General features: G+C 34.5%; 7 protein-coding genes and 2 pseudogenes across 10 annotated transcripts in view; 2 read left to right on the forward strand and 7 right to left on the reverse strand.

Moving 5' to 3' along the window:
* Window positions 931-1,889, reverse strand: LOC104733429 (annotated as a pseudogene).
* Window positions 2,140-4,240, reverse strand: LOC104731376 (annotated as a pseudogene).
* Window positions 6,553-9,183, reverse strand: LOC104731377 (endonuclease 3). 2 transcript variants are annotated; one of them, XM_019234187.1, is made up of 9 exons: window positions 8,978-9,183; window positions 8,577-8,757; window positions 8,395-8,460; window positions 8,220-8,275; window positions 7,973-8,056; window positions 7,743-7,835; window positions 7,572-7,639; window positions 7,318-7,391; window positions 6,553-7,182 (listed from the first exon to the last, which is right to left on the reverse strand). In XM_019234187.1, the coding sequence occupies exons 1-9, from the start codon at window positions 9,071-9,073 to the stop codon at window positions 7,064-7,066; spliced, it is 837 nt and encodes a 278-aa protein (XP_019089732.1). In that variant the 5' UTR covers window positions 9,074-9,183; the 3' UTR covers window positions 6,553-7,063. The 2 variants fall into 2 exon arrangements, with proteins under 2 accessions (XP_019089732.1, XP_010449031.1); XM_010450729.2 differs by having other exon boundaries at window positions 6,556-7,182; window positions 8,395-8,490.
* LOC104731378 (endonuclease 4) lies at window positions 9,570-11,932 on the reverse strand. 2 transcript variants are annotated; one of them, XM_010450732.2, is made up of 9 exons: window positions 11,627-11,929; window positions 11,234-11,414; window positions 11,033-11,143; window positions 10,889-10,944; window positions 10,731-10,814; window positions 10,559-10,651; window positions 10,387-10,454; window positions 10,116-10,189; window positions 9,570-9,945 (listed from the first exon to the last, which is right to left on the reverse strand). In XM_010450732.2, exons 1-9 carry the CDS (start codon window positions 11,738-11,740, stop codon window positions 9,821-9,823), a joined length of 906 nt encoding a protein of 301 aa, XP_010449034.1. In that variant the 5' UTR covers window positions 11,741-11,929; the 3' UTR covers window positions 9,570-9,820. The 2 variants fall into 2 exon arrangements, with proteins under 2 accessions (XP_010449034.1, XP_019089731.1); XM_019234186.1 differs by having other exon boundaries at window positions 11,033-11,414; window positions 11,627-11,932.
* On the reverse strand, window positions 12,020-14,270 carry LOC104731379 (quinone oxidoreductase PIG3). The gene is made up of 5 exons (XM_010450733.1): window positions 13,925-14,270; window positions 13,110-13,289; window positions 12,863-12,944; window positions 12,513-12,779; window positions 12,020-12,416 (listed from the first exon to the last, which is right to left on the reverse strand). Exons 1-5 carry the CDS (start codon window positions 14,174-14,176, stop codon window positions 12,220-12,222), a joined length of 978 nt encoding a protein of 325 aa, XP_010449035.1. The 5' UTR covers window positions 14,177-14,270; the 3' UTR covers window positions 12,020-12,219.
* LOC104731380 (transmembrane protein 184 homolog DDB_G0279555) lies at window positions 14,591-16,701 on the forward strand. The gene is made up of 5 exons (XM_010450734.1): window positions 14,591-14,865; window positions 15,344-15,632; window positions 15,714-15,836; window positions 15,920-16,210; window positions 16,306-16,701. Exons 2-5 carry the CDS (start codon window positions 15,366-15,368, stop codon window positions 16,507-16,509), a joined length of 885 nt encoding a protein of 294 aa, XP_010449036.1. The 5' UTR covers window positions 14,591-14,865; window positions 15,344-15,365; the 3' UTR covers window positions 16,510-16,701.
* On the reverse strand, window positions 18,734-20,392 carry LOC104731382 (aspartic proteinase CDR1-like). Its single transcript, XM_010450735.2, has 2 exons — window positions 19,417-20,392; window positions 18,734-19,328 (listed from the first exon to the last, which is right to left on the reverse strand). The coding sequence occupies exons 1-2, from the start codon at window positions 20,351-20,353 to the stop codon at window positions 18,937-18,939; spliced, it is 1,329 nt and encodes a 442-aa protein (XP_010449037.2). The 5' UTR covers window positions 20,354-20,392; the 3' UTR covers window positions 18,734-18,936.
* LOC104731383 (vacuolar protein sorting-associated protein 28 homolog 1) lies at window positions 23,905-25,835 on the forward strand. 2 transcript variants are annotated; one of them, XM_010450736.2, is made up of 3 exons: window positions 23,905-24,048; window positions 24,241-24,446; window positions 24,849-25,835. In XM_010450736.2, exon 3 carries the CDS (start codon window positions 24,958-24,960, stop codon window positions 25,585-25,587), a length of 630 nt encoding a protein of 209 aa, XP_010449038.1. In that variant the 5' UTR covers window positions 23,905-24,048; window positions 24,241-24,446; window positions 24,849-24,957; the 3' UTR covers window positions 25,588-25,835. The 2 variants fall into 2 exon arrangements, with proteins under 2 accessions (XP_010449038.1, XP_010449039.1); XM_010450737.2 differs by having other exon boundaries at window positions 24,247-24,446.
* The window catches only part of LOC104731384 (B3 domain-containing transcription factor VAL3-like), a 7,726-nt gene continuing 6,709 nt past the window's right edge, over window positions 25,941-26,957 (reverse strand). The window contains exon 12 of the mRNA XM_010450739.2: window positions 25,941-26,508. Within this exon, the coding sequence (XP_010449041.1) occupies window positions 26,126-26,508 (383 nt within the window). The 3' untranslated portion in view covers window positions 25,941-26,125. The remainder of the gene's footprint in view (window positions 26,509-26,957) is intronic.

Consider the following 26,957-nt stretch of genomic DNA (forward strand, 5'->3'; position numbering starts at 1 on the left):
AAAAAAAAAAAAAAAAAAAATCTTATATAATAATCACATTGTGACATTTGACACATGGGTCCATTGTGCCTTTAGAACTAGAAGTTTAGAAATTGATGTAGAACTGAAACGATAGATCGTAACTTGGATATATAGCTTATATTAATTACATACAAGTCAATCAAACCGAGACGGCTATACCATGCAAGAGCTTCTGACGTAACGGTATACAAAACATCAACCCACTCTCAGCTTTTCGTCAAATTGTTTGTTAACCAATTTGGTCTCCACATTTTTTTTTATATCACAGAAGCCTGGTTGTGGCTTGATTTATTGATCAAGATGGTTCCAACTTTTTCAAAACACAAACTTAACTCAAGTGTGACAGATTTTGATCTTTTGTGATCGGAAAAGAAAGACACAGTCATCAGCATGTTGTTAACACAAATACAATGAATCCGGTTTCACGATCAACCATTAGGTACATTATATCCAAGAGTCAAAGACAAAATACTATTTTAATTTTCCATATAACTAGTTTGACGAAATTAAGGGTTAAACCTTAACTAATCAAATCTCTTGTTGTTCACTTTTTGACTCTGCTTTCTTCTCCTTTATCCAAGTGGTCAATGATACATTCGTTTGTAACGGAAAAAAAAAAAAAAAACATTTTGTTATCTCAAACTTTGGCAAATCGTATAAAAGAAGCATGAACATTTTCATTTAGCAATGTAATACTCAATCTTTCCGTTGACTTAGCCAAAATGTATCCAAAATGTATATATATATATATATATATATATATATATGCCTAAGAAGAAAGACGAAGACCTGACTCAAGACATTGACCAAATATGGGTCCATTGTGCCTTTAGAACTAGAAGTCTAGAACTTAGAAATTAATGTAGAATTCAAACGATAGATCGTAACTTGGAGTATTATACAAGTCAATCAAACCGAGACGGCTAGACAATGCAAGAGCTTCTGACGTAATTTGGGGACAGTATACAAAACATCAACCCGCTCTGATTTTCCATAAAGCCCACCTCCAACATACTTTTCCACGACGATCTCCGTGCACCAAATCTTCTTATTATCGGGATCACTACGGTTCCCGCACCCTTGCCAAACAAGTAAGAGTTTCCCACCACAGCTAACTAATTTAGTTGTACTACCGTTCAAATCATACTTTTCCCTTAGTGAGTGTGAGTCTAAACTTAACTCACTACCCGACGTGTCAGGGAGACGTTCCCAAGCCTGAGCCTTTATGTCGAATACCTCATCACATGATTCCACCCCTAGGCAGCCTCCAGTTACATATATTTTGCCATCGTGTAAACTTGCCAAGGCATTCATCCTGACTATATTCATGCTAGGTGCATCGCGCCAAGTGTGAGTGCAACAATCAAGCACCCGCACGGCAGAGGACGGTGCATAGTCCACTGGTCCGCCAATTACGTAAATTTCTGAACCAACAGCAATGGTGGATTGTGATACTGATGGAAGATTAGAAGAGTCATTAAAAGTTACGGGAACCAGCAACTGTTGATCAGTTGTCTTCTTCTTAATCACGGAGTCGGGTAGGGTTCCATTAGGGTTAAGCAAAAGTCTAAACCATTGGTGAGTGTGAAACTGCTGTCGTATAGACAGACGTAGAGCCACTGTTCGGTGTTTCCAAGGTGGGATCGAGCTGCTTTGAACTCGGCGGAAGATAGAATTGAACGGAAGCTTTTGGAAACGATTGAGAGCGTTGGGTAGTACGAACTCGAGACCCTGGCTAAGCAACTCACAAGGACATCGTCTGGGAGTAAAGAAAAAGACGGAGGTGGTGAAGAAGAAGGAGACGTCTTCTTCGTCCTCTTCCTCTTTCTCTTCCTCTTCTTCTCCGGTAGTTCTACTTGGACGTTCATAGCCACACGGATGATTTTGTGGAACTGTATCAGATTAGAGAAACTAGGGTTTGGTTTATTTAATAGCAAGACAACCCCCTAATTATAAATAACTTTTTAAAAGACCACTTTTTAAAAATGTATGTAGTTATGTTATCCAATTAGTGTGTGGTTTGTTATTAGAACCTTTTCCCAAAACACCAAAGTTATCTGATTATAATTATTGGAGGTTCATTCAACCAGACTTTTTAAAAAGTGTTGTTGGACTTGGATGATCCAAGTGGGGTTTCCTAGGATTTTTTTCTTTAGTTTCATGATCCAGCAAGCTTAGGTTTTGCAGAAAAGATGCGGTTAAGAGTGGCTGCCAAGCGAATTCCACCTTGCGCAAGTCTCTTCTCTACAACTGGTAACCGAGAAAGGAAATAGTCATCTGCAGAGAATGCAGAAGATCATCAAGTCATGTCCATGATAAAAAAGCTATGACGTACGATCTTGTTTCAGAGTAGATAGAAACTTTGAAACTCATTGCTCAGAGAGTTTGTATATATATATATATACCTCCTAAAGTAGTCCCTGGGGTAGCGTTCCTGTATGCGTACTTGCAGGCAAGATCAATGCTTTCAGACGCGTACCTTAATACATCAAACAACATACAGAATCAATCAACATTGGTATATATAATAACTAAAACCTGCAGATTTCTCCCTTCTTGTTGCAGTCAAATATAGATAGATACTTACTGATTTGGACAGGCTGTTTTGTTAAGTTGACATGACTCCCACAACGGAACATCATTTGACCAGCCATTCTATTATATTAAGACAGCCGTAAAAACAAACACTCAATGTGAGAGTTGAGTTTATCTTGGATATATGACTATAACTTGCTGAAGCTGATCAGAGAAGGGCAAGATTGTACCTTGAGTTTGGCTTGAAGGGATTGAATCATGCTTGGAAGGCTTGAGTTGTAGTATGTTTCTAGAGCAGACTCAATTATCATGTTATCCCAGACCTTCAAGATAAGACCACTCCAGTTCCGAGTCAGGAAAGATACTTAATTATTTAGCAAGCAATATGACCATAAAACAAAGCACTTACATTGTGCAAATCTGTTTTGTGATGGTACCATTTGACTATTATTGTGTTACCAGCAAGATCTCCAAGAAAACCAGTATGCAAGGGCTGTGAAAATCAAAATCCACTTAAAGATTAGCCATACATACTCTGTGTTCTTACTATACACTAATCAAAACTCCAGAGTAAATACTAAATAGAGTAGCCAAAAGTGCATATAACTCTGACAGCTTTTGGTTATAATAAATCTATGATTCGACAGAATTTGCAAAATAGGATTAACCTGATGAACATCTCCCATATAATGTGATAAGAACATGAGAGCCTCTGTCAAGTTGTCTACAAATCATTAAAAGTCTAACTCACAGTGGACTATACTCTGTGAGTTTTCAGAAGTAGACATTAACTGGTTTGTGTAATTGAAGATTGCTCCTGTCACACACCAGTCTTTATGCTTATTAGCGTCGTGGCAGTCCCCTTCACAGAAGAAAAAAAGGAACAAAGATTCAAACTTAGCATACACATTTATGCAAATACATATACAATGGAAAACAGAAACATGTATGAAGTTAGAGGAAAAAAAAAAAAAGATAAACCCACGACAGTATTCATAGTTGCATCTGTATTCAGGTGTGTTAACGTAGTGCAAAACACTAGTCCATTTCCATTGCGAGAGGTGTTTGATTTCATCAGGCCATGAGCAAAAAGCTGCTAGATCTCCTTCTGCAGATTCAGGTAGAAGTTTCTTCACTGCTGCTATAGTATCATCCTCAAAGTATCCCTGATCAGGATTTGGAAATTTAAAAAAAAAAACTGAAATCATTTTTACCACAAAGCTATAACCTTTTTACTCCATCCTAACAAAGAAGCTCTGACGCTAAATTGATTAAACATTCTCAAGCATCACAACCATCATAATTAACTAATCTCTCTCTCTCACACATCTATAATCAAGATTCAAGAAACCAATCAAGAAAATTCATCACCTCGGCTATTTTGCAGACAGTGTAATGACCTTCCTTCCCCCAACAGAGAGCTCCACACACAAGCTGCGTAAGAATGAGTACACTCGCAAACCACAATCTCAAGGAAAATCTCATTCTGAAACAGAGCTTTCAATTTCTTAACAATCTCACATAACGTCAAAGGTCAATCTCTAGTCTAGATAGCCAAAACAACATTGTGGGTTTGTCCGTAAGGCGAATGGAACACGATTCAATGTGAAGTCAACGACTTACCTAAAACACAGGCTTGATCTTTACTCTTTGCCTCTCTGCTTCTTTGATTTTTTCCTTTGCTCCTCCTCCAATAGGTAATAATAAAAAACTAATTCTTCTTCAATCTATGTTTATTTTAATTTGATTAGTTTAATCAAAAAGTAATAAACTGATAGTTGTTTTATCAATTCACATAAAGCTCTTGAGATAACATTGCAAAAGTCCCTAGGCCTTTACAATAGTATCAATTAAGTGAGTGAGACTAGCACATAGAAGGGAGGGAAGCTTTCAAGGACGAGATTAACAGTCTGATATACCACAACCACTTCACGTGTGTTTGGATTCTCTTTGATACCAGGCAATTGACATACCATTTATTAATGAATATTGCAATTTGAGTTGGTTCCTATACCAAACTCTAAGAAAAATCACAAGTTTTGACAATAAAAATTAGAAAAATGATTAGAATTGAAATGATTCTTCCCTAAGCGTGTATGTATCTCTCTTTCCCTCCAGCTTCATGGCTTATTATTTCCTAGTAGATCATGCAGAGCAAACAGTACCTAATAACAACGATGAAACTATTAACTTAAGAATTGTAGTGTATACTACTTAGAAATTAGAATTACTCCCCCCGTTTTTTTATATTTTATTGATTGATTTTCTGAGTTTACCACACACTTAGGAAACATTTAATAAACTTTTTAAAAATCGTTTAATTTACAAATAACACCACATTCAAGAAACTTTCATTAATTATATTCTATATTATAAAGTTTTTTTTAATAATAGACCAATCAAATGTAGTTATCTAATTATAATAAATTACCTAGTAAAAAAATGTATTAATTAGGGTCTAATAATCAATCTTTTCAAAACAAGGAAAAAATTAGAAAATCAATCTTAAAAAAAAAGAGGGAGTAGAATGCTTAAAAACTTTTTAAAAAAAATCTCTTGGTAAAAGGATTAATTTGTCTATTAATGAAATTAACTTGTGTGTAGTTTTAGTTGATTTTTTTTTAGGATTTTCAAAAAGAAATGTGAATCGCATTTGAGACTAGTTGAAACAAATGTGAACTACACTTGATTATTGGAACAATGTGAACCACAAAGAGATGAAGAATTAGCAGAATGAAAAAAAAAACAGATTTGAAGTAAAATGAGTGTATGAGAGTTGACAAAAAGATAAAAAAAAAAAATGGTATCCATTTGTCTAATCAGATACAACATTTCATAATCTTTATGATGTGATCCATCAATAAATAGAATAAAAAACTTTATAGCTTTAGTTAGTCTACCTGTTTTCTTTTCTTGCATTATTGAAATTATATACCAAAATTTTGTATATATTCATTACAAATGTTAGAATATATTATTGAGGATTTACAAGAGAGCTTAACCTAGGTTTGTAATCTTGCCAAAAAAATAAACAAATAAACAAGATTTACAAGCAATTGCAGATAAGATGATCTTATTATCTTAATCTTTGACCAAATTAATTGATTTGATAGTGAGTTTATGGAAACTGCATGGCATGAAAACTGGTTTATCTCAATTCATCTGTCGGGAGCTCTAACACAAATCGAAACCTAATAGCAAACGGAGGTAATGTATTAGTGATCCCTTCACAATGTGTAATAGAGTCTCTCCAAATAATATATTCTCAACTCTAAAGGACAATCTGAAAATTTTCAATTTATATTCTATTTTATCCGCAAAAAAAAAAAAAATCGAAATTAGTAAAGACTATAAAATATTTTGAAGAATAATTTCTATTGTTTCTGCGACGATCGTGAGCTTCCTTTTGTCGACAACCCCACAAGACTATGATTCCAATCCTAAGAAACATACGACACGTGGATTTAGATGTCGCGCAGTACGATGCCTTTGGATTAGTGGATGGTACGAATATAAATTTTATTCACATAAAAAAATTCGAATTCGAATTTGATAATATGTATAAGGTCAGCCAATCTTTTAAAAAAAAAATTATATTCTTCAATATACGGTTGTAGTCAAAATTCTATCTTTTTATTTGCTTGCATGCACTAACATGTCTAAAACCATGCATGAATTTACTATATACAATATTTTTAAATATTAATTAAAGCAATCCACACATTTGCCTCAACGTATGCCTGCCTATAAATACCTACATCATTAGTAAGGGTTTTGACATATAGAAAATCACATGACAAGAAGAGAAGTAGCTAGAGAAAACAATATTAGTGATGATGATGAGAGTCTCTGACTGTGTCGGAGGGTCTTGCATGGAAGAGTAGAGAATGAGGTTGAGCCAAGGATGACTTGCCGATTTTACCAAATGAATCTGAACTGATTATGGTGTCGGCAAGTTGACCTTGGCTCTGTTTCCTTCTCTTCTTTTCGATGTCAGACTCCGGATATGTGGTTTCAGTGCGATCCATAGTACCATGATTTTGTACCAATATCTTCGTGAATTGTCATCAAACTTTGTAAGTTCGCTAAATTGTGCTTTTCTTTTGCAAGGATTTGATGCACACTAATAGGTTTTGCGCCATATATTCCTTTTACTCTACGTAAATGTGGATGTGTCGGTTATGGTTTACCGTTTTTGAGTGAGTTATACATATAAGGTTTTGTTTTTTTCCGGTTTAAAAATATGATAAAATCAGTCAGATTCTATGCTAATTACACTTCATATTTCTCAGGTTATAAACATATTGGTTTGGCTTAGTTCAGTTTGATTCTTTCCACCCTTAATTCCAGCATTTAGATGTTGACAGTTTTAGTTTCATAATTATCATAGTTACGTTATAATTAACTAACTCAGGAACAATGGCAACGTAAACTACCATTACACATTTGTTATAACCAAATGATTGTTCTTAATGTTTAAATGAAGATCCTAGATCTTTCTTCATGATCATGCTCTAGAAATCTTCGGTTTTGTAGAAAATATTCGGTTAAGAGTCGCTGCCAAGCGGATTCCGCCTTGTGCAAGCCTCTTCTCTACAACGGGTAACCGAGAGACGAAATAGTAATCTGAAGAAAGAAACGTGAGAGAAATCAGAATATCAAACTATACCAAAGCATTGTTGCATATTAGAAAAGCTAGCTAAAGAAGATCTTGTTTCATAGTTAATACTTGTCTTTAAATGCTCAGAGAGTAAGTTATACCTCCTAAAGTAGTCCCTGCGGTGGCGTTCTTGTAAGCATATTTGCAGGCAAGATCAATGCTTTCAGAAGCATATCTGAATAGACCAACAACATACAGAATATATTCAAACAATACGGTCATATAGGAAAAAAGATAACTAAAACCATATTTCTCTGCTAATCATCAACTTTTACAGATCTTTTACCACGGATTCTTGTAGCAAACACATATATGCAAATGAAAAAGATTATATGCCTATTTTATATATGCTTACGGATTTGGGCAGGCCGCTTGGTTAAGTTGACATGACTCCCACGAAGGAACATCATTTGACCAGCCGTTCTATATATAATGAAGACAGCAATTACAAACAATTACTGTGACTTGAGTATCACTTGGATATGGTTATAACTTGATGAGCTGATTAAAGAAAGTAAAAATATGCCTCGAGTTTGGTTTGAAGGGATTGAATCATGCGTGGAAGGCTTGAATTGTAGTATGTTACTAGAGCAGACTCAATTATCATGTCATCCCACACCTTCACAATTTAAAGGGGTTCACAAGTTGGATCAGTAGAAAGACTATAGAATACAATTTATCTTGATTTTTCAACTTCCAATCAGGAAAGACATAACGTTTTTACCATCAGTACATGATCGAAAACAGAACACTTACACGGTGCAAATTAGTTTCGTGGTTGTACCAGTGGACTTTTATTTTGTTACCACCTAGATCTCCAATAAAGCCTTCATGTAAAGGCTGTGGAAAAATCCAAAAAATTCACAATCAAAATTAGCCATATATAAACTAATCTCAGCTGCAGTGTAATTAGACTAGTCTCCATTGCATATAAATATAACTCAGAACATCACTTCGTTGAGAAAATGATTAGTCTGAAAATTGCAAAAAGGGACTAAGTAACCTGATGGATATCTCCCATATAATGTGATAAGAACATGAGAGCCTCTGTCAAGTTATCTGCAAACGAAAACAAAAGACTAACTAACTCAAAAAACTATGCTCCTTGTAACTCACAGAACAAATTACCATAACCGAAACATAAATAATGGTATTCAGATTCACGCAAGCTAACTCACAGTGGACTATACTCTGAGAGTTTCCAGAGGCAGACATTAGTTGGTTTGTGTAATTGAAGATTGCTCCTGTCACACACCAGTCTTTAGGGCAGTCCCCTTTCACAAAAATACAAAAAGAAATAGACATTTACGTCAATGTCAAAGAGAATACATGAATGAATTTTGAAAGAAAAAGAACTCACGAGAATACTCATAGTTGCATTTGTAATCAGGTGTGTCAGCAAAATGCAAAGCACTAGTCCATCGCCATTGAGGTAGCTTTTTGATTTCATCAGGCCATGAGCAAACAGCTGCTAGCTCACCATCAGCATATTCAGGCAGAAGTTTCTTCACTGCAACTACTGTATCTTCCTCAAAATAACCCTAAAGGTCCAAAGAAGATTGCGTAAGACTCAGTGATAAAGCCTCAAGAAAAAGAAAATAAGCCTCCATTTTTTCCCTCTCAATCTATAAAACAGAGTATTAAACTGATGTTCAAGAATCTTCCAACACTCTTGTAAAGTATTGAAGCTCTCAGATCCATTTTAGACAATTTTAGAGCTGACCTTATAATAAGAAACGAATTTTAAACAAATCTTTTCACCTGAGCTATTTTGCAGACAGAGTAATGACCATCATCTCCCCAACACAGAGCTCCATGAACTAGCTGTGTAAGCACTAGTATACTCACAATCCACATTCTCAGAGACAAACCCCTTCTGATAAAAGCTTTCAACAAAGTAAGCAAAAAAGATGGCTTTTTGGAGATGAGAGCCGGATTCAAGAAGATAAGAAGGAGTAGTCAAGGAGTTTTGCTTACCTCGAAAGACGTGGATTTTATCTATCTACTTCCTCCAGTATACTTCCACTGATATAGTAGTATCTTATAAATGTATGAATAAAGAAATAAAAAGAGAGTTATAGTACTTGTTTGACCTACTGTTGTTGTTGTTGTTGTTGAGTCATTTAAAACGAGTCTCACCCGAAAAAGATGTAACGGCCAGTTTTCAAGTTCATAGTGATTTTCACATGTTATTTGGTTGCATGTGTGATTAAGTAACAACATTTAAATAAAATAAGCAGATAATTATACAAATGGTCTAATAAAGAAGCAATAAATGATGGACTTAGGAGATGAATAGTTCAAAGCTTTAATACTAGTCAATGAATATTATTAAAAGGATGGAATTTAGTAATGCTGAAGAAAAGAAATGGATTCACCAAGAACATGTTCTGTAAAACCAGCTTGTGATAACATTACCAAGATCTATCCTTTTCCAGTTTCAAGTGCCTGAAGCTGATACACATTACATATGGTGTAGTTCTAGATGTTGATAGTAGAGGACAGTTTTTGTTTGTCTACCATTGCATAAACTTAACTAACTTTACATGAATGCGCTAAGGAGCTAATAGAGTGACTGCAAATGTTTCTTGGGGATTTTTGTTCTCAGTTATATGAACCAGCAAGCTTAGATTTTGAAGAGAATATACGGTTAAGAGTGGCTGCCAAGCGAATCCCACCTTGTGCAAGTCTCTTCTCCACAACGGGTAAACGAGAGAGGAAATAATCATCTGCAGAACAGACATGAGAGAAATTCGAAGATCATCGCATTACATACAAGTGTCTAGCTGGAGATGAACATGTGTGGGTAAACAAAGCTAAGTTCTTTTTCCAGAGTGAATACTGATTGTCCAAATTTCAACCTAAAGTTTTGAATTCAATGCTCAGGATATAAGTATACCTCCTAAAGTAGTCCCGGGTGTAGCGTTCCTGTAAGCATACTTGCAGGCCAGATTTATGCTTTCAGATGCATACCTGAACAGATCCATCAACAATGATGTAATTAGGAAAAAGAATATGACAGCTATAACTATATGTCTCCACTATTCAACAACTTGCTAGATCTCTTAATGCAAATTCTTTTTCCATTTTTTCTGTTCTTAACATCACTGCAAAGATAATGATATGCTTATCTTGACTTTTGAAAGGAAATGACATATCTACATGCTTACGGATTTGGGCAGGCCGTTTTGTTAAGTTGACATGACTCCCACGATGGAACATCATTTGACCAGCCGTGCTATATTCAACCAGCAGTTAAAGCCAAAAGTCAATGTGAGTTAATTGGTTATAGTATAACATACTGGCACTGGAGCTCCCCAGAAAAAAAAAGATAGATATTACCGTAAGATTGGTTTGAAGTGCTTGTATAAAGAGTGGAAGACTTTTATTGTAGTATGTTTTAAGAGCAGACTCAATTATCATGTTATCCCAGACCTTCACATAAGAACACAGTTTAGTCATTTCCAAAAGTGTAAATTGTTGAGCACCAATATGATAGATAACAAACACTTACATGGTGCAGATTTGTTTTGCGACGATACCAGCGGACTGTTATCGTGTTTCCACCTTCATCTCCCAGAAAACCAACATGCAAAGGCTGTGTAGATTACATATAGATAAGATACATACTTTTTTCCTGATAAGACTCATTTAAATGGCAAAGGGAATGACCTGGTGAACGTCTCCAATATAATGTGATAAGAACATGAGAGCCTCAGTCAAGTTGTCTGCAGACAAAGACAAATCATGGCTCTATGCTCCATAGAACTAAAACTGAAGCTTTAGAATCAGATTCACTATAATAATCTCACTCACAGTGGACTATAGCATGCGAGTTTTCAGAAGCCGACATAAGTTGCATAGTGTAATTGAAAATCGCTCCTGTCACACACCGGTCTTGATGCTTATGAGTATCGTGGCAATCCCCTTCACAAAGACACAACATATTGATTGGATTTTCGGATATGAAAACAGGAAAAACAGGTAAGCAGTTGGAAGAGGGAAGAATAAACGGACGACAATACTCGTAGTTGCATCTGTAATCAGGTGTGTCAACATAGTGCAAAGGGCTAGTCCATCTCCATTGCCAATGGTGTTTAATCTCATCAGGCCATGAGCAAACAGATGCTAAATCACCTTCAGCATATTCAGGTAGAAGTTTCTTCACTGCAGCTGCAGTTTCTTCCTCAAAGTAGCTCTGAGGATTGTAAATATATCATTATCACAGATAGCACAAAAGATTCAATCCCAATCAAAGGTATAGTCTTTAGCCAGATTCCACCATTACAGTAATCTCCTAGAGCAGTGTAGAGCTAAATTGATCTTCAATTTTAGTAATAAAGTTCTCAAATTTATAAATCACAGTGTTTTCAGTAGCTCTAGGGTTTAAGCTCAGAGTCTGATTTTTACCTCGGCGATTTTGCAAACGGCGTAATGACCTTCTTTGCCCCAACACAAAGCTCCATGGATGAGCTGTGTAAGCACGAGTACTGTAGCTAACCACTGTCGCAGCGACAAACTCATTCTGAAACAATTACAAAGTTTCGATTTTTTTTTTGTTACCTCGTCAATCGAATGAAAAGTTTCGATTTTGCAGAACTTTTCTATTTCGGTTTTGAAATTGGGTTTATCAGAAGAACAAAGCTACAAGTCAAAGTAACTGTCATAGAGGTACCCTTCACAAAGCCGTGATCTTGAAAATATCCAACAATTTTCCCATTTTTTACATTATAAATCCCAAAAATAAAACTAAAATAATTCATAGGATAGGTCGTTTGTTGATTTTGTCATTGGAAAGTGAAATTGTTCATAATGGTTCTTGTTAAAAAGTACACATCATTTGATTCAGTCGACTATAATTATTTGGTATACAAGAGCTTATCTGATAGACTCACATAGTCTTTTTGATCAAACCAGAAGATATACACAAAACTCTTGTACATTTATTTGATTATTCACCATGATTCTTGTCTCTCTGAACATTTCTTCCTTTGGAGAGAGGATTAAGTCTCAAGCAGAATCTTACCAATATGGTTACTACTCTCCATAAGGCTATGACCTTCTGCTGCTTGTGACAATGGTAAATACTTGTGAATCACCGGTTTTACCTTCCTTGCTTCTATCGCTGGCCATACATTCTTCTCGACTTCTGCTACAACAACCGCTTTGTTTTCCGCACTTCTTGGTCTTAATGCAGCTCCTGTAGGAACAAAACAGATCAAGATTATCAGTCGGTCTCAGTTTTGATTTTCAGATGTATATGATTAATTGATTATGTCATGTGTGTGTTAAGTACCTAAGACAGTGAGACGCTTTGGAAGCAGACTACTTAGTTTTATTTCAGCATTGGCTCCTCCCATTAAACCGATAATACATAACCTTCCATCAAAGTTTAAGCTGTCGAGGTTTTTCTGCAAATATGGTGCCCCGATGCAGTCCAAGATAACATCCACACCTTTCCCATCAGTTTCCGCTTTTACCTTTGCGACAAAGTCCTCAGTTTTGTAATTTATGCAAACATCAGCCCCGAGTTCTTTGCAAGCAGCTAGCTTTTCCTCATTCCCTGTAAGTAAAAAGAACATTGGAACATTGTCAACAACAACCAAAATAATGGAGGTTATGGATAAATTAAAGCTTAGACCAAACCTGCTGTGACAAATACTCTCACTCCTAGATGTTTAGCTATTTGAATTGCAAATGTTCCAATCCCACTAGAACCTCCATGAACCTGAAATTTTCAACAACTTTCAACATTAGCAAGGAGATAGACAAAATCTGAACTAAAACCCCAAGGTGAGTAATAGATGAAGCCTCTGGTATTGCTTGTACAAGGACTAGCTACAAACAAACCATAGAAACGGTCTTACACATAGTAAGTGGAGAAGTGAAATACCAAGAATGATTCACCAGGGGAGAGGCGCCCCATCATGAAGACAGTTGACCAAACAGTGCATGCCACTTCAGGGAAAGCCGCTGCATCCATTAGCGAGATACCAGCAGGGATTGGGAGGATTTGTCCAGCAGGTACAGAAACTTTTTCTGCATAACCTCCTCCAGAAAGAAGAGCACACACCTGAGACAAAGAGTGACAGTCAGAAGTTTAACCCAAGGCATCAACTTCATACTTTGAAACTAGTACTGTGGCCTAATAAGCCTAAAGTGAAAGTAAAGCCAAATCAAACACAAAACTGTAACAAGCCTCAACAGCTAAGAACATGGAAACGAATTGCAACTAAACTGAAATCAAATTAGTTCTAGTTCAAATGCTCTGAATACTAAATCAGTAAGAACACGAGTGTAAGCACTGAGCACTAAGCAGCATATTCACACAAGTCTTAATCCAAGCTCGAAGATTCCATCAAATTCAGAGACACCAAGAGTATTACTGTGGCCTAAACTGAAAACTAAAGCCAAATCAAACACAAAACTGTAACAAGCCTCAACAGCTAAGAACATGAAAACGAATTGAAACTAAACTCAAATCAAATTAGTTCTATTTCAAATGTTCTGAATCCTAAATCAGTAAGAACACGAGTGTGAGCACTGAGCACTAAGTAGTATACTCAGAAAAGTCTTAATCCAAGCTCGATGACTCAACGGAACTTAAAGACACCATACCCTAAAACCAAAAATTGTGTATCTATAAGCCCTAAACAAGATTTTCCCCAATTCCAGAAACCAAAATGATATAGGAATCGAGCTTTGTACCTGGTCTCCGACCTTCCAACGAGAGACGTTCTTGCCAACAGATTCAATGGTTCCAGAACACTCAAGACCAAGGTAAGGGCTTGAGCCTGGTGGTGGATTATAAAGGCCAAGCCTTTGGAGAGTATCTGCACGATTCAAAGCAGTGGCGACAACTCTGATAAGAACCTCATCTTCCTTGACTTCTGGGTCTGCCACATCTCGGAGTTGTAGAACCTCCGGTTTACCTGGCTCCGAGATCACGATCGCCTTCATTCTCTTCTCTAGCTTCCGTATTCAAACTTTCCTCTTTCTCTTCACTTCGACTCGAGCAAACAGATGAAAAGTGTTGACCAAAAAAGCCCCAACCTTTAACGGTTTTATTGGGTTTGTTCCATCCAAATTAAAATTACTTTGGTTTGGTTAACCACCACAATTGGGATTGGTTTACCAATCAGCGTTCCAAGATGGTGGTGGCTCACAAGTACAAAAATTGTGTGGTTGGTTTGTAGAGAACCAAGTCTCAGCAATGACGTAAACAATGAAGCAAAGTCAATAACTACCATCTCAATCATATACATCAATCATACATACCATACCATACCATACCATAACATACCGACGTGTGTAGTTCGTAAAAGTTTCCAATACTTTTTGTTTTTTTTCCTTGTCCAAACAAAAATCCAACAAAACCGTGTGAGCGAATCAGAGAGTCACATCTCACATGTAAAACCAATGCCGACTTCTTTATGCAAATCGTAGCGACTCACGTGGTAAACGCGTCGGCTCGTCAATTTTTATAAAAATCTCTCCCAAATTATCTTATCTCAGGACCCACGTTTGTGACTCCATTAATGGCGGTCTCTTGCTCCCTCATTTCTTCATGATCTACTCAGAGATCTGATTATACTCTTCAGAGACTCTCACTCTCTCATCTTCGTTTCTTCTGTGGTAGCTCTTCTCTGGTTAGTCCCTCTCTCTCTCTCTCTCTCTCTCTCTCTCTCTCTCTCTCTCTCTCTGTGGTTAGCTAGCTCTTATGTTTAGCTTTGGTTCAGATATTAATGGAGATCGCATTGTTTCTTTGGCTTTGAATCATTCTATCGGAGTAAGAAAAAATCGTACTTTTAATTTGGGTTTAGGGGTTCCTTCGATTCTAGGTTTTTGACTTTTGCCTCAATAAATCTAAAGTTTCGAGCTTTTCAATCGGTTAGATACTGTTTTGATACGGCGATATATTGTTACTCCTCGTGTTCTAATTCGTATTTAGCTTTTGCGATCTCATGAAAGGATTGTTTTTTCCAACTCTACAAATAGCTTGATGTTAGATTTGAGATCAGGAGCTAATTGTTCTGAATATAATGCTGACACGTTTGTGAAGATTCAGATGTTATGGTTGATTAGAGTTCTTGCTGCTAAAGAGTTTGTGTGAAAAATTTGATGCAGGGTTGGGTTGCAAGGGAATAAAATGATGGACATAATGAATCTGAAACCTCCACAGATCACTTTTTATTGCTCGGCGTTTTCCGTCGTGCTCACACTTCATTTTACGATACAGCTTGTATCTCAGCATTTCTTCCACTGGAAGAACCCTAAGGAACAAAAGGCTATTCTCATCATTGTTCTTATGGCTCCTATCTACGCTGTTGTCTCCTTTATTGGTTTGTTAGAAGTCAAAGGAAGTGAAACCTTCTTCCTCTTTCTTGAATCCATCAAAGAATGCTATGAAGCGCTAGTGAGTATTTGGCTTTAATTGCTTGTGTAAATCTTCAACATATATAGAGACAACACTTACCAAAGTCTCGATATTTTGCAGGTCATCGCCAAATTCTTGGCACTGATGTATAGCTATCTAAACATATCTATGAGCAAAAACATTGTGCCTGATGGAATCAAAGGAAGAGAGATTCACCATTCTTTCCCAATGACTCTTTTCCAGGTTTGTATCTATCTTCGCATGATTTGAACTAATATATATTTGCCTCATTACCCTTAAAGCCTTTGTCTCTATTGTTTTGACAGCCTCATGTAGTCCGTTTGGATCACCGCACTCTTAGACTTTTGAAATACTGGACATGGCAGTTTGTTGTCATCCGACCCTTGTGCTCCACTTTGATGATAGCTTTACAACTCATTGGGTTTTATCCTTCTTGGTTGAGCTGGTCATTCACTATCATTGTCAATTTCTCGGTTTCTCTGGCGTTGTATTCTCTCGTGATTTTCTACCATGTGTTTGCTAAGGAACTTGCTCCTCATAACCCACTAGCGAAATTCCTCTGCATCAAAGGAATTGTCTTCTTTGTCTTTTGGCAGGTAATGGTTGCATAATCTTACTCATCTTTGGATTCAAATCTTTTTAAGTAATGGAGACAAATATTCATTAGATCATTTGGATTCTGAAACTGCAGGGAATAGCATTAGACATTCTGGTGGCAATGGGGATCATCAAATCTCACCATTTTTGGTTGGAAGTGGAACAAATTCAGGAAGCTATTCAGAATGTGTTGGTATGTCTAGAGATGGTTGTATTCGCCGTGGTTCAAAAGCATGCTTATCACGCTGGTCCTTACAGCGGCGAGACCAAGAAGAAACTCGATAAAAAGACTGAATGATCGTGGAAATCAACTGGTTTTTATCAGCCATTTTAAAAAGCCAATTCTTGGTGATCTTTGTATGTTAATTGAGGGAAAAGAAGCAAAGTTTTTGCTTTAAAACTTTTGGTGATTGGGGAAGAAACAATAATGTTGACATTTAGATGATATGAAAAGTAATGTTAAAAAAAAAGCACCAGACTAGTCTCCATTTTTGTTTGGAATCATCACTTATACAAAACGTACGGGAAAAATCTATATATAATAGCAATGTAAATGCCACTAAAAGTTATGTTTCTTCGATCGTAACTTTTTAAAAAAATTTCAAATAAATCTGTATAAAATGTAATTGTATGTTTTACATTGTTAAAATTGCAACTGTTTATTGTAGAATTGTGTTTATTCGAATATTCGTATTTTTTTAAATCTATATATATTTGTATGTTTGAACTGTTTTCATTTTTTTGCCATGACACAAAATAACATAAAATTTCAATCTCAACATTTTTTACAACTTTCTAAACTATTCTCTAGCATTCATTTTTTCTAAGTAAAGAAATTCTTCCAATTTTTGATTTAACAAAAAAAAAATTATAAAAATTTAATGAAAATACCTATAGTTTTTTTTCGAAGAGTTAGATGGATTATATAGTGAATTTTTGGATTTGACTTTTGAATATGATAATAAAGATATATTCTATTTAAAAGCAGTTTATATGGTTGCATACATCAGAATTTGGATGTTGTATTGACATTACTACAACGTCCAGATCTGAAAAGATATCCTCAAGCTATATGACTATCTTGTATATTTTTCATTACTGTTGGACGCTTTAATTGTGGTAAACGTGATACATTTTAAATAGTATCCATTTCCAGTTAAAATTTCAACTGTTAAAAGAAAAGCAATGATTCCATATAAATTTATTTTGCTGAAAAAAAAAAGAAGAAAAGCAATGATTCTCATTCGTCACTTCAATATAAAAGGAAGACCTTTTCGTTAAAATTTTTTTTTTTGTTTTTTAAAAATCATTCATTTGCGTCTGTTCATTGTAGCGTTGTGTCTTTTATCATTAAAAACTATAAAATATATTTATTCTTTAAAAAAATTCATATGGTTGCGTCTATTTACTGTAAAGTTGTGTCCTTTACAATAAAAGTCTATATAAGAAAAACAATCTGAATAAATAGCAGTAACAGTTGCGTTTTTTTGTCGTATATTTTTGTTATTAAACGGTTGTATATGTTCATTGTACAGTTATATAAAAGAAAATAGATGGTTGTTTTTGTTCATTGTACAATTATGTCTTTTTATCATATCTTATTTACAATTTTTTGTTCCAATAGTTATGTTTATCTAAATGTTTTTGTCTTTTGAACTATATATATGTTTCTTCTTAGATAACTAACAAATCAATGAATCATTATTCGATGACACAAATTTTTTTGTTTCATGCTGAATCTAAATAACATGAATTTTAATATTCAATATCCAAAATTATTCTATAATCTAACTAAAGATTTTATAAATGATTATAGTAATAAAAAAAATTCAACTTTAGTTATGTAATGTACAGTTGCGTTTATTTATTATAACTTTCGGTAAAACATGTGTTTTTTAAGATTTAACTATTTCATCTTTTATTTTTAGAAATTTTCTATTTTATTATAATTATTAGTTGATAAATTTTCACTTATGAAATTTATTTTATTTTTAAAATTATTTTATCAGAAATTGCATTCACTTATTATAATCGTTTGTTTGATATTCTCACTTAGGATCACTTCGTCATAATATTTTTTATGAGTAATATAAATATTAATAACTATTAAGATGCTTATTACTTTTTACAATAATTTTTCATACAATATCTTATATACATACAAATTATAGGTAGAGTTGCCTCGATTCATTATAACTTTTCATTTAATATTTTTTTAACTAGAGTTGAGTCTTTTCACCGATATTTTTTTTTATTATAAGTTTTTATTTTGATGGTTGTGTTTTTTAAACTCATGGTTATAGATATTTAACATTTATAAAGTTTTAGCCCTACTTATTATTTTCTTTTTTTGAGATAATTTTTCATTTTGTTATTTAGCATATATTTTCAAATAATTTTATAATATATAATTTTAAATTTGAAATTTAATTTAACTTGTTTTGAAATATTTTCCGGCGACATCGTTTCCTAATTTTAAAAAAGTAAATCAAAGAAAGACCAAACATCAGCAGCAGACTTGATTAACACATTTAAAGGTTTTTTTTTTAATCCAAAAGTGGAGAGTTCAATTGCCCCTTAAACAGAGACCTTTATTACATGCGAATTTAAAAAAATATATATTCAAAATCAAAGAACTACTTAAGGCTAAAATAAAGTCAGCCGTTATTATAATTAAAAACATAAAATTGAAAGAAGAAACTAGCCGCACGCTGAGCTCAACCATCTACATCTTTGCACAATCCGTTGGCTTAAATGAGACCTTCTTAGAAACGGTGTCGTAACCAACAAGAAAGTTCATTTGCGACAAGTTCCCGTATATGGATAAGCTCGGGCTCGCGCGGAAGGCAAAGCAAACCAAATCCTGCGAGATTTGTACAAATATATTGGAGGAGTCTAGCTTCACATCTGCTCCATCAAAATGCATAGTAATGACTGGTACTTTCAGATCAGAGGTTGCGCTGTAACACAGACTTAAACCTTCCTGTGGATTCTTCTGCTTCTCAGCATCGATTGAGGACGCAACCGCATCCTCGAGCTCCTTGTAAAATTCGGTCGGTAACAACGTCATAGTTGTGCCGGAATCGATAATGATGTTTCCCTCGCCGCGTCCAGAGTCTNGCAACCGCATCCTCGAGCTCCTTGTAAAATTCGGTGGGTAACAACGTCAGAGTTGTGCCCGAATCGATAATGATGTTTCCCTCGCCGCTTCCAGAGTCTGAGACTGAGCCTTGGAATGGAATTTTCTTGCTTCCCACGCTAATGGCTTCTAGGGTTAGGTAATAGAAGGTCTCTGGAGACTTGGCGATCAAAGGAGTTGAAACAACTCCGGTTCCCGAGACGTCGGCATTGGTTCCGAAGTTGATCTTGCTCGTTTTATCAGTTTCAGAAGAGAAAGGGACCAAGCAGTATGAGAATTTACCGTTGATCGAGTCACCGAGTTGAGTAACGAGCGAAACCGCACCACCACCAAGTCCGATGATTCCAGAGCCCTTTTCGTTAAACGTTCCAGCGTTGTTGTGACCACAGCCGATGATTACATTCTTAAGCTGCACGGGGCGGTTATTGGTGGAGCCTAACGTTAAGGTGTCTGCGGCAAGGTTACCCTTTGTGTATGAATGATCCCCGTAAGACATGGAGTAAGAGCAAGTGCTGCCATCTGTGGAACAGGAGGCTTGATTTTCAAGAGCACTACACTGGCTTGAGGAGCAAGGAACGTCTTTGTATGTGGACGACGCGTTAGGGTCAAAGAGAGGATCGTCTTGAGTGTAACAATCATCACAAGGTTTGCACTGCGTCCAGAGGAGATCACTTCCGGTGTCAGCGATGGCCATGATCGGAAAAGGAGGTGTCCCAAGGGATACGTTCATGAGATATTCACCGCCATTTGAGGTGATCTCAATTTGTGGTGAGTTAAGTGATGCATCCTCAGTGAAATGAAAAACACGGTTAACAGATCGGTGGATAGCGTTTCTCAACCGCTGGGAAGGGGTTTCCGTCGGGTTATAGAAAGGCGATTTAGGAGAATCGCGATGGATCAGATCGGTGGTGAAGCTTAGTTTTGGTTTGGCGTTAGCGTTTGAGAGAAAAGGTGAGCAGAGTAAACAAAGAGACAAGAGAACTGAAGAGAATAGGGAGGCCATTTTCTTGATTGGTAGTTTCAGTGAATGGTGAGGTTTTTACTTTTTTTTTACTTCTGACAAAATAATGAGTTGATATTTATAAGGTTAATGAGATGGTCGTAATTATATAGTAATAAATAGTGAGATTCTTACGTTTTAAGTATGTTATCTTTTTTTTTTTGACAATTTTGAGTATGTTATCTTCAAATTGATTTATCATTTGTGTTTTACAGAATCTGACAAATAATAAACAACAAAAACTGAAGATTTTCTACATTTATTGAATATATATTTTCTTCTTCTTCGAATCCAGATTCTTTATTAAAGCATTCAGCGAATGTAATTGAAAATTTTAATATTATGATATTCCCTCTGTATCATAAAGGTTGATGTTCTAGGATTTTTTTAGTATATTTAATGCATTTTTATTCTTAAAATCAAATAACTAATTAATGTTTTTTACCTTTATAATAAATAATTAAATATAGATATGCATTTGAATGACAAGTGTAAGAAAAGTATAAGTAAATGAGTTTAAAAAAAATATAAAATAAAAGTAATTAATAATAATACATTATTAATTATTTTCTTAATCCTGGTGAAAATCCTAAAACATCATGTATTTCTGAATTTCTGATACAGAAGGAGTATTTGATATTTCATGATCTCCTAATTTTTATGAATCATTCAGCTCGATATATGTACAACGTATGATTTTAATTTTATGAAATTTGATGCGTGTAAGTATAGATATCCATTTACTAGATGATAAAACGCGTTATCTTAAAAAGACAATTAATTTAGACAGATTTATGTTTAATATTCTAAATTTTTAAAAAAGATATAAATTCTAATTTTTTAAAATGGATATAAATTTAAAACTATAAGAAAAATGAAGCTAAATCAGCATTTGTAAATAATTTAAATATCAGTATACATTATGAGAATACTTATAAAATATAAAATATATCATATTATAATTTTATTAACACGATTTTCATAATAGCACGTATTGTATTCGATGACAGATTATTTTGTGGATTTATATAATTATTACATGCTATATGTTAAACGATAACACTTAATCTTTCTCTAATGGTTCGTGATTTGAAACATCCCACCAAATTTGCATGATCAATAAATAATATATTTTCATCAAATCTCACATAAAATAATTTCCCTTAAATATTTACAGAATTACGATCCTAATTATAAAGATGTCTAACATGCAAACCCGTTCGTGCGCCGTGGAATCTCACCCTAGACAAAAAAAAACAGCTAACTAAATAACTAACGGAACCAAACCGAATAACATTTGAATCGTATCCAAATCGAAGTTTATAATATAATCGAATGGTTAGTAAATTCTTCTATCCAAACTAACCAAAACGAAACCGATAATATCCAAAACCTAGAAGATACCCAAAAATAATAGATCTAATACCATTTTTTTGTGCAAGCAGATCTAATACCTAAAACTGTAATTATAAACACAAAAATATTAATTATCTTTCAGATTCAAAAGGAAAAAGAAAATACTTTAAATAATCAACATATCCAAATGTTGTTAGATATATTTCTCAAATTGAATTATTCTTTTGCAAAATAGAATCACATTCTAGTTTTTTTTATAGTATATATCTTAATACTATTAAAAGAGAAGTACAAAATTAAGAATGTCCAAAATCCTGGCTAATATTACAGCAATTGCCACTCAATTAAACATTAAGGATGATTAATTAAAATTGAAAAGGGTAAATTTTAATATTATGATACTCCCTCTGTATCATAAAGGTTGATGTTTTAGGATTTTTTCTTTTATCACAAAAGATGATTTCTTTAGTGTATTTAATGCATTTTTATTCTTAAAATCAAATAACTAATTAATGTTTTTTACCTTTATAATAAATAATTAAATATAGACATGCATTTGAATGACAAGTGTACGAAAAGTATGAGTAAATGAGTTTAAAAAAATATAAATAAAAGTAATTAATAGTAATACATCATTAATTATTTTCTTAATCCTGGTGAAAATCCTAAAACATCATGTATTCTGAATTTCTGATACAGAGGGAGTATTTGATATTTCATGATCTCCTAATTTTCATGAATCATTCAGCTCGATATATGTACAACGTATGATTTTAATTTTATGAAATTTAATGCATGTAAGTATAGATATCCATTTACTAGATAAAACACGTTATCTTAAAAAGACAATTAACTTAGACAGATTTATGTTTAATATTCTAAATTTTTAAAATAGATTTAAATTCTAATTTTTTAAAATGGATATAATTTTAAAACTATAAGAAAAATGAAGCTAAATCAGCATTTGTAAATAATTTAAATATCAGTATACATTATGAGAATACTTATAAAATATAAAATATATCATGTTATATTTTTATTAACACGATTTTCATAATAGCACTTATTGTATTCGATGACAGTTTATTTGTGGGTTTATACAATTATTACATGCTACTATGTTAAACGATAACACTTAATCTTTCTCTAGTGGTTCGTGATTTGAAACATCCCACCAAATTTGCATGATCAATAAATAATATATTTTCATCATAAAATAATTTCCCTTAAATATTTACAGAATTACGATCCTAATCATAAAGATGTCTAACATGCAAACCCGTTTGTGCGCCGTGGGCCACAATCAAATTAAAATAAAAGGATTATTTTGCTAATAGTAAGACTCAAACCCATGCACTCATTCCAACTAACATAGACAAATGCCACTAGACTAAACACATTTTTTGGAAAACAAGACCGAAAATTGTATATAAAATACACAGCATAAAATAAGGCCACAAGCTCATGCTTTATGAGCTTGGCCTTTGGGCCGGCTCTGGCGCCGTGGAATCTCAGCCTAGACAAAAAAAACAGCTAACTAAATAACTGACGGAACCAAACCGAATAACATTCGAACCATATCCAAATCGAAGTTTATAAAATAATCGAATGGTTAGTAAATTCTTCTATCCAAACTAACCAAAACAAAACCGATAATATCCAAAACCTAGAAGATACCCAAAAATAATAGATCTAATACCATTTTTTTGTGCAAGCAGATCTAATACCTAAAACTGTAATTATAAACACAAAAATATTAATTATCTTTTAGATTCAAAAGGAAAAAGAAAATTTTAAATAATCAACATATCCAAATGTTTTTAGATATATTTCTCAAATTAAATTATTCTTTTGCAAAACAGAATCACATTCTAATTTTTTTATAGAATATATATATATATATATTTGTATTTTTCAGGTTAATTCGGTTAATTTTTGATATTTGGGGTAAAACCCCGAACCAAACCGAATTCGATAAAATTTTGATTAGTTACGGTTATATATTCAAATATCCAAACCGAACCAATCCGAACCAAAATTACTAGGATAACCAAATGGTTATTATATTACCAGATCCGAACTAACCGAAATCGAACGGTTAACTGAATGCTAAGAACTAGTAAAAATAAAAAGGAGGTAAAAATAAATAAACCGCACGTAAAATACGGGAAAAGGCGTGCGAAAGGACTCAACAAACAACAAACATAACTTGTCGTCTCTCTGATCAAATACGTCTCGATACCATATAAACAGGGAGATAGAGATACCCATTAATGGTGGCTCTCTGCTCTAGCGATTTTCTCTGAAAAAGTGAAAACCTTTTATTTGTCAACTCCTCTCAGGTCAGCTTTTTGTAAATTTCAACTCTTTTTATACAATTCTTGAGATTTAATTTTGGATTTAGGGTTTAATTGAGTTTTTCTAAATCAAGTTATAAAATTCGATAAAGTTTAAATTTTTAATTCGAAAGTTCCGTTTTTTATTTAAAATTGATTTGTTCGCGAGAATCGATGGTGATTGATTTGTTGATCCAGTGACAGAGTTCGTTGCCTTGCCCCTCGTGTTGTTTAGTTTCATACCGCGTGAAGCTTTCGTCATCAATTCATCATAAAGGAGCCGTGTTAGCACACGCAATCTCCAATCTCCAATCTCATCTCTCTCTCTCTCTCCAATCTCCATATCTTTCTCCTCTAATCCGGAGAAGTAGCTCGACCATCCAGATCCTCCTACTTGCTTCCTTGTGAGTATCTCTCTCTCTATATATATATAAATTGTGGCTTTTGTTTCAGCAGATGAATAAATTTGGGATTTTGAGTGTTGGGTTAGAATGATTTAGGGTAAAGATACATTGGGTTTTCTCCATTTCTTGCTTTGGGTGATTATGATCATGATTGCATATCATCTGCTCTCTTGGGTCTCTTCAATGTCTTCTGGTTCTTGAGTCTTTTGGCTGAATGATTCGTTTCTCAAGCTTTACCATTTTCCCTTTTTTTCGATTTACAAGATCTATGAAGCTTGGTGTAGTAATTTTGATATGATCCTATGATTGCTACCTGCATTTCTCCGTTTTGTTTTTTGGTTAGTTAGATGTGAATCTTCTTACTGTGATTTGTTAACTCTTGAGTTACTGTTTTGATAACAGAAGGAAGCTTTTTTGCTTTTTCTTCCTTGCGCGTGGCCCATTCTCTTCTCCATAGTTCCATATCTGTACTGAAAAGCTCATCAAGTCTAAAGCTCTTAGTTTCTGAAAGATGGAGGTCAAATTATGGAACGATAAGCGCGAGAGAGAAATGTACGAGAATTTCGCTGAGCTTTATGCTATCATCAAAGCTACTGAGAAGCTTGAGAAGGCTTATATCCGTGATCTGATCTCTCCATCCGAATATGAAACCGAGTGCCAGAAACTCATTGTTCACTTCAAGACACTATCTGCAACGCTCAGAGACATGGTACCGAATATTGAAAGATTTGCAGAGACATACAAGATGGATTGCTCAGCTGCAGTTTACCGCCTTGTGACTTCCAGTGTACCAGCTACTGTGGAGCATCGAGCTGCTGCTTCGGCTTCTACGTCAAGCTCTGCTTCTGTTGTTGCTGAGTGTGTTCAGAACTTCATCACTTCCATGGATTCTCTGAAACTCAACATGGTTGCTGTTGATCAGGTGTATCCGTTGTTGTCTGATCTCTCTGCTTCTCTGAATAAACTAAGTATTTTGCCACCGGATTTTGAGGGGAAGATAAAGATGAAGGAATGGCTTTTGAGGCTGTCTAAGATGGGAGCTTCAGATGAACTCACGGAGCAGCAAGCTAGGCAACTTCACTTTGACCTCGAGTCGTCCTATAACTCGTTTATGGCTGCTTTGCCTAACGCTGGGAATTAACCGATGTGCCACTAGAGACTGATGTGTGTTTCGGTTTATTTTGTATAACTTGGCTTGATGTAGTTTACAATGATGGCTTTAGGACAATGATTTTTGTTTTAAGACAATCTGCTACATTCGGGAGATGAATGTTTGTAGACAAAGCAATGCCTTTCCTTTTGTTTTGTGAAGATCATGTCAATCCCGAAAATTGATAATTTTTATTGAAATGTAATGTATGAAAAACTAAGGTCTACATTGTTTTTACTCATGGCTTTATGTTGTTAGGTTGGTTTATAACCAGGAATTTGTTTTATGACAATTTGCACGTTACAGAGAACTGAGAAGTATGTTAACATAAACCAATTATAGGAAACCTGAAGGGATTATAATTTTACCCATTGTCATTAGATGTGAGTCAGAAAAGTAATGAGCTTTCATCAGTAAGGATATTAACTGCCCATTTTATCTACAAAATGCGCAATGCCTGTGGTGTTAAAAAAATATACTTTCCCAAAATATTCAGTATTCACCTTGCAGCAATAGGAGTCTGCAAAATCTATATGGAGCTTGTGGTGGTGTCTGCAGTTTCTTCTTCTTCTTTGTTAATTTGGCTATGAGCAGTTGATGAGCTTGGTGACTTGAAGCTAGACTTTACTGTGTCATCATGATGCAGAGTCTTTTTCTTGGTAGTTTTGTTAGAACCAGGCAGAGATTCTCCGTCTTTCTCTGGTTTGAAGTTCAAATCCAATTGGCCTTTCAAAGGCGAAGCAAGACCCTCATGGTTCTCACTGTTGTTAGCAGATTGGCGAATTTCATTATCAGAGTTTGGTTGCTCGAGCTCCATGTGTGCATTGTCTTCTTTCCCCATCTGCTTCTTTTCCCTCCGTAACAACAGAGAACGCCTACGGCGTTTTCCAGCTTCANATTTTGTATAACTTGGCTTGATGTAGTTTACAATGATGGCTTTAGGACAATGATTTTTGTTTTAAGACAATCTGCTACATTCGGGAGATGAATGTTTGTAGACAAAGCAATGCCTTTCCTTTTGTTTTGTGAAGATCATGTCAATCCCGAAAATTGATAATTTTTATTGAAATGTAATGTATGAAAAACTAAGGTCTACATTGTTTTTACTCATGGCTTTATGTTGTTAGGTTGGTTTATAACCAGGAATTTGTTTTATGACAATTTGCACGTTACAGAGAACTGAGAAGTATGTTAACATAAACCAATTATAGGAAACCTGAAGGGATTATAATTTTACCCATTGTCATTAGATGTGAGTCAGAAAAGTAATGAGCTTTCATCAGTAAGGATATTAACTGCCCATTTTATCTACAAAATGCGCAATGCCTGTGGTGTTAAAAAAATATACTTTCCCAAAATAT

The sequence above is a fragment of the Camelina sativa genome, chromosome 12 (assembly GCF_000633955.1).
Source record: "Camelina sativa cultivar DH55 chromosome 12, Cs, whole genome shotgun sequence".
NCBI lineage: Eukaryota > Viridiplantae > Streptophyta > Magnoliopsida > Brassicales > Brassicaceae > Camelina > Camelina sativa.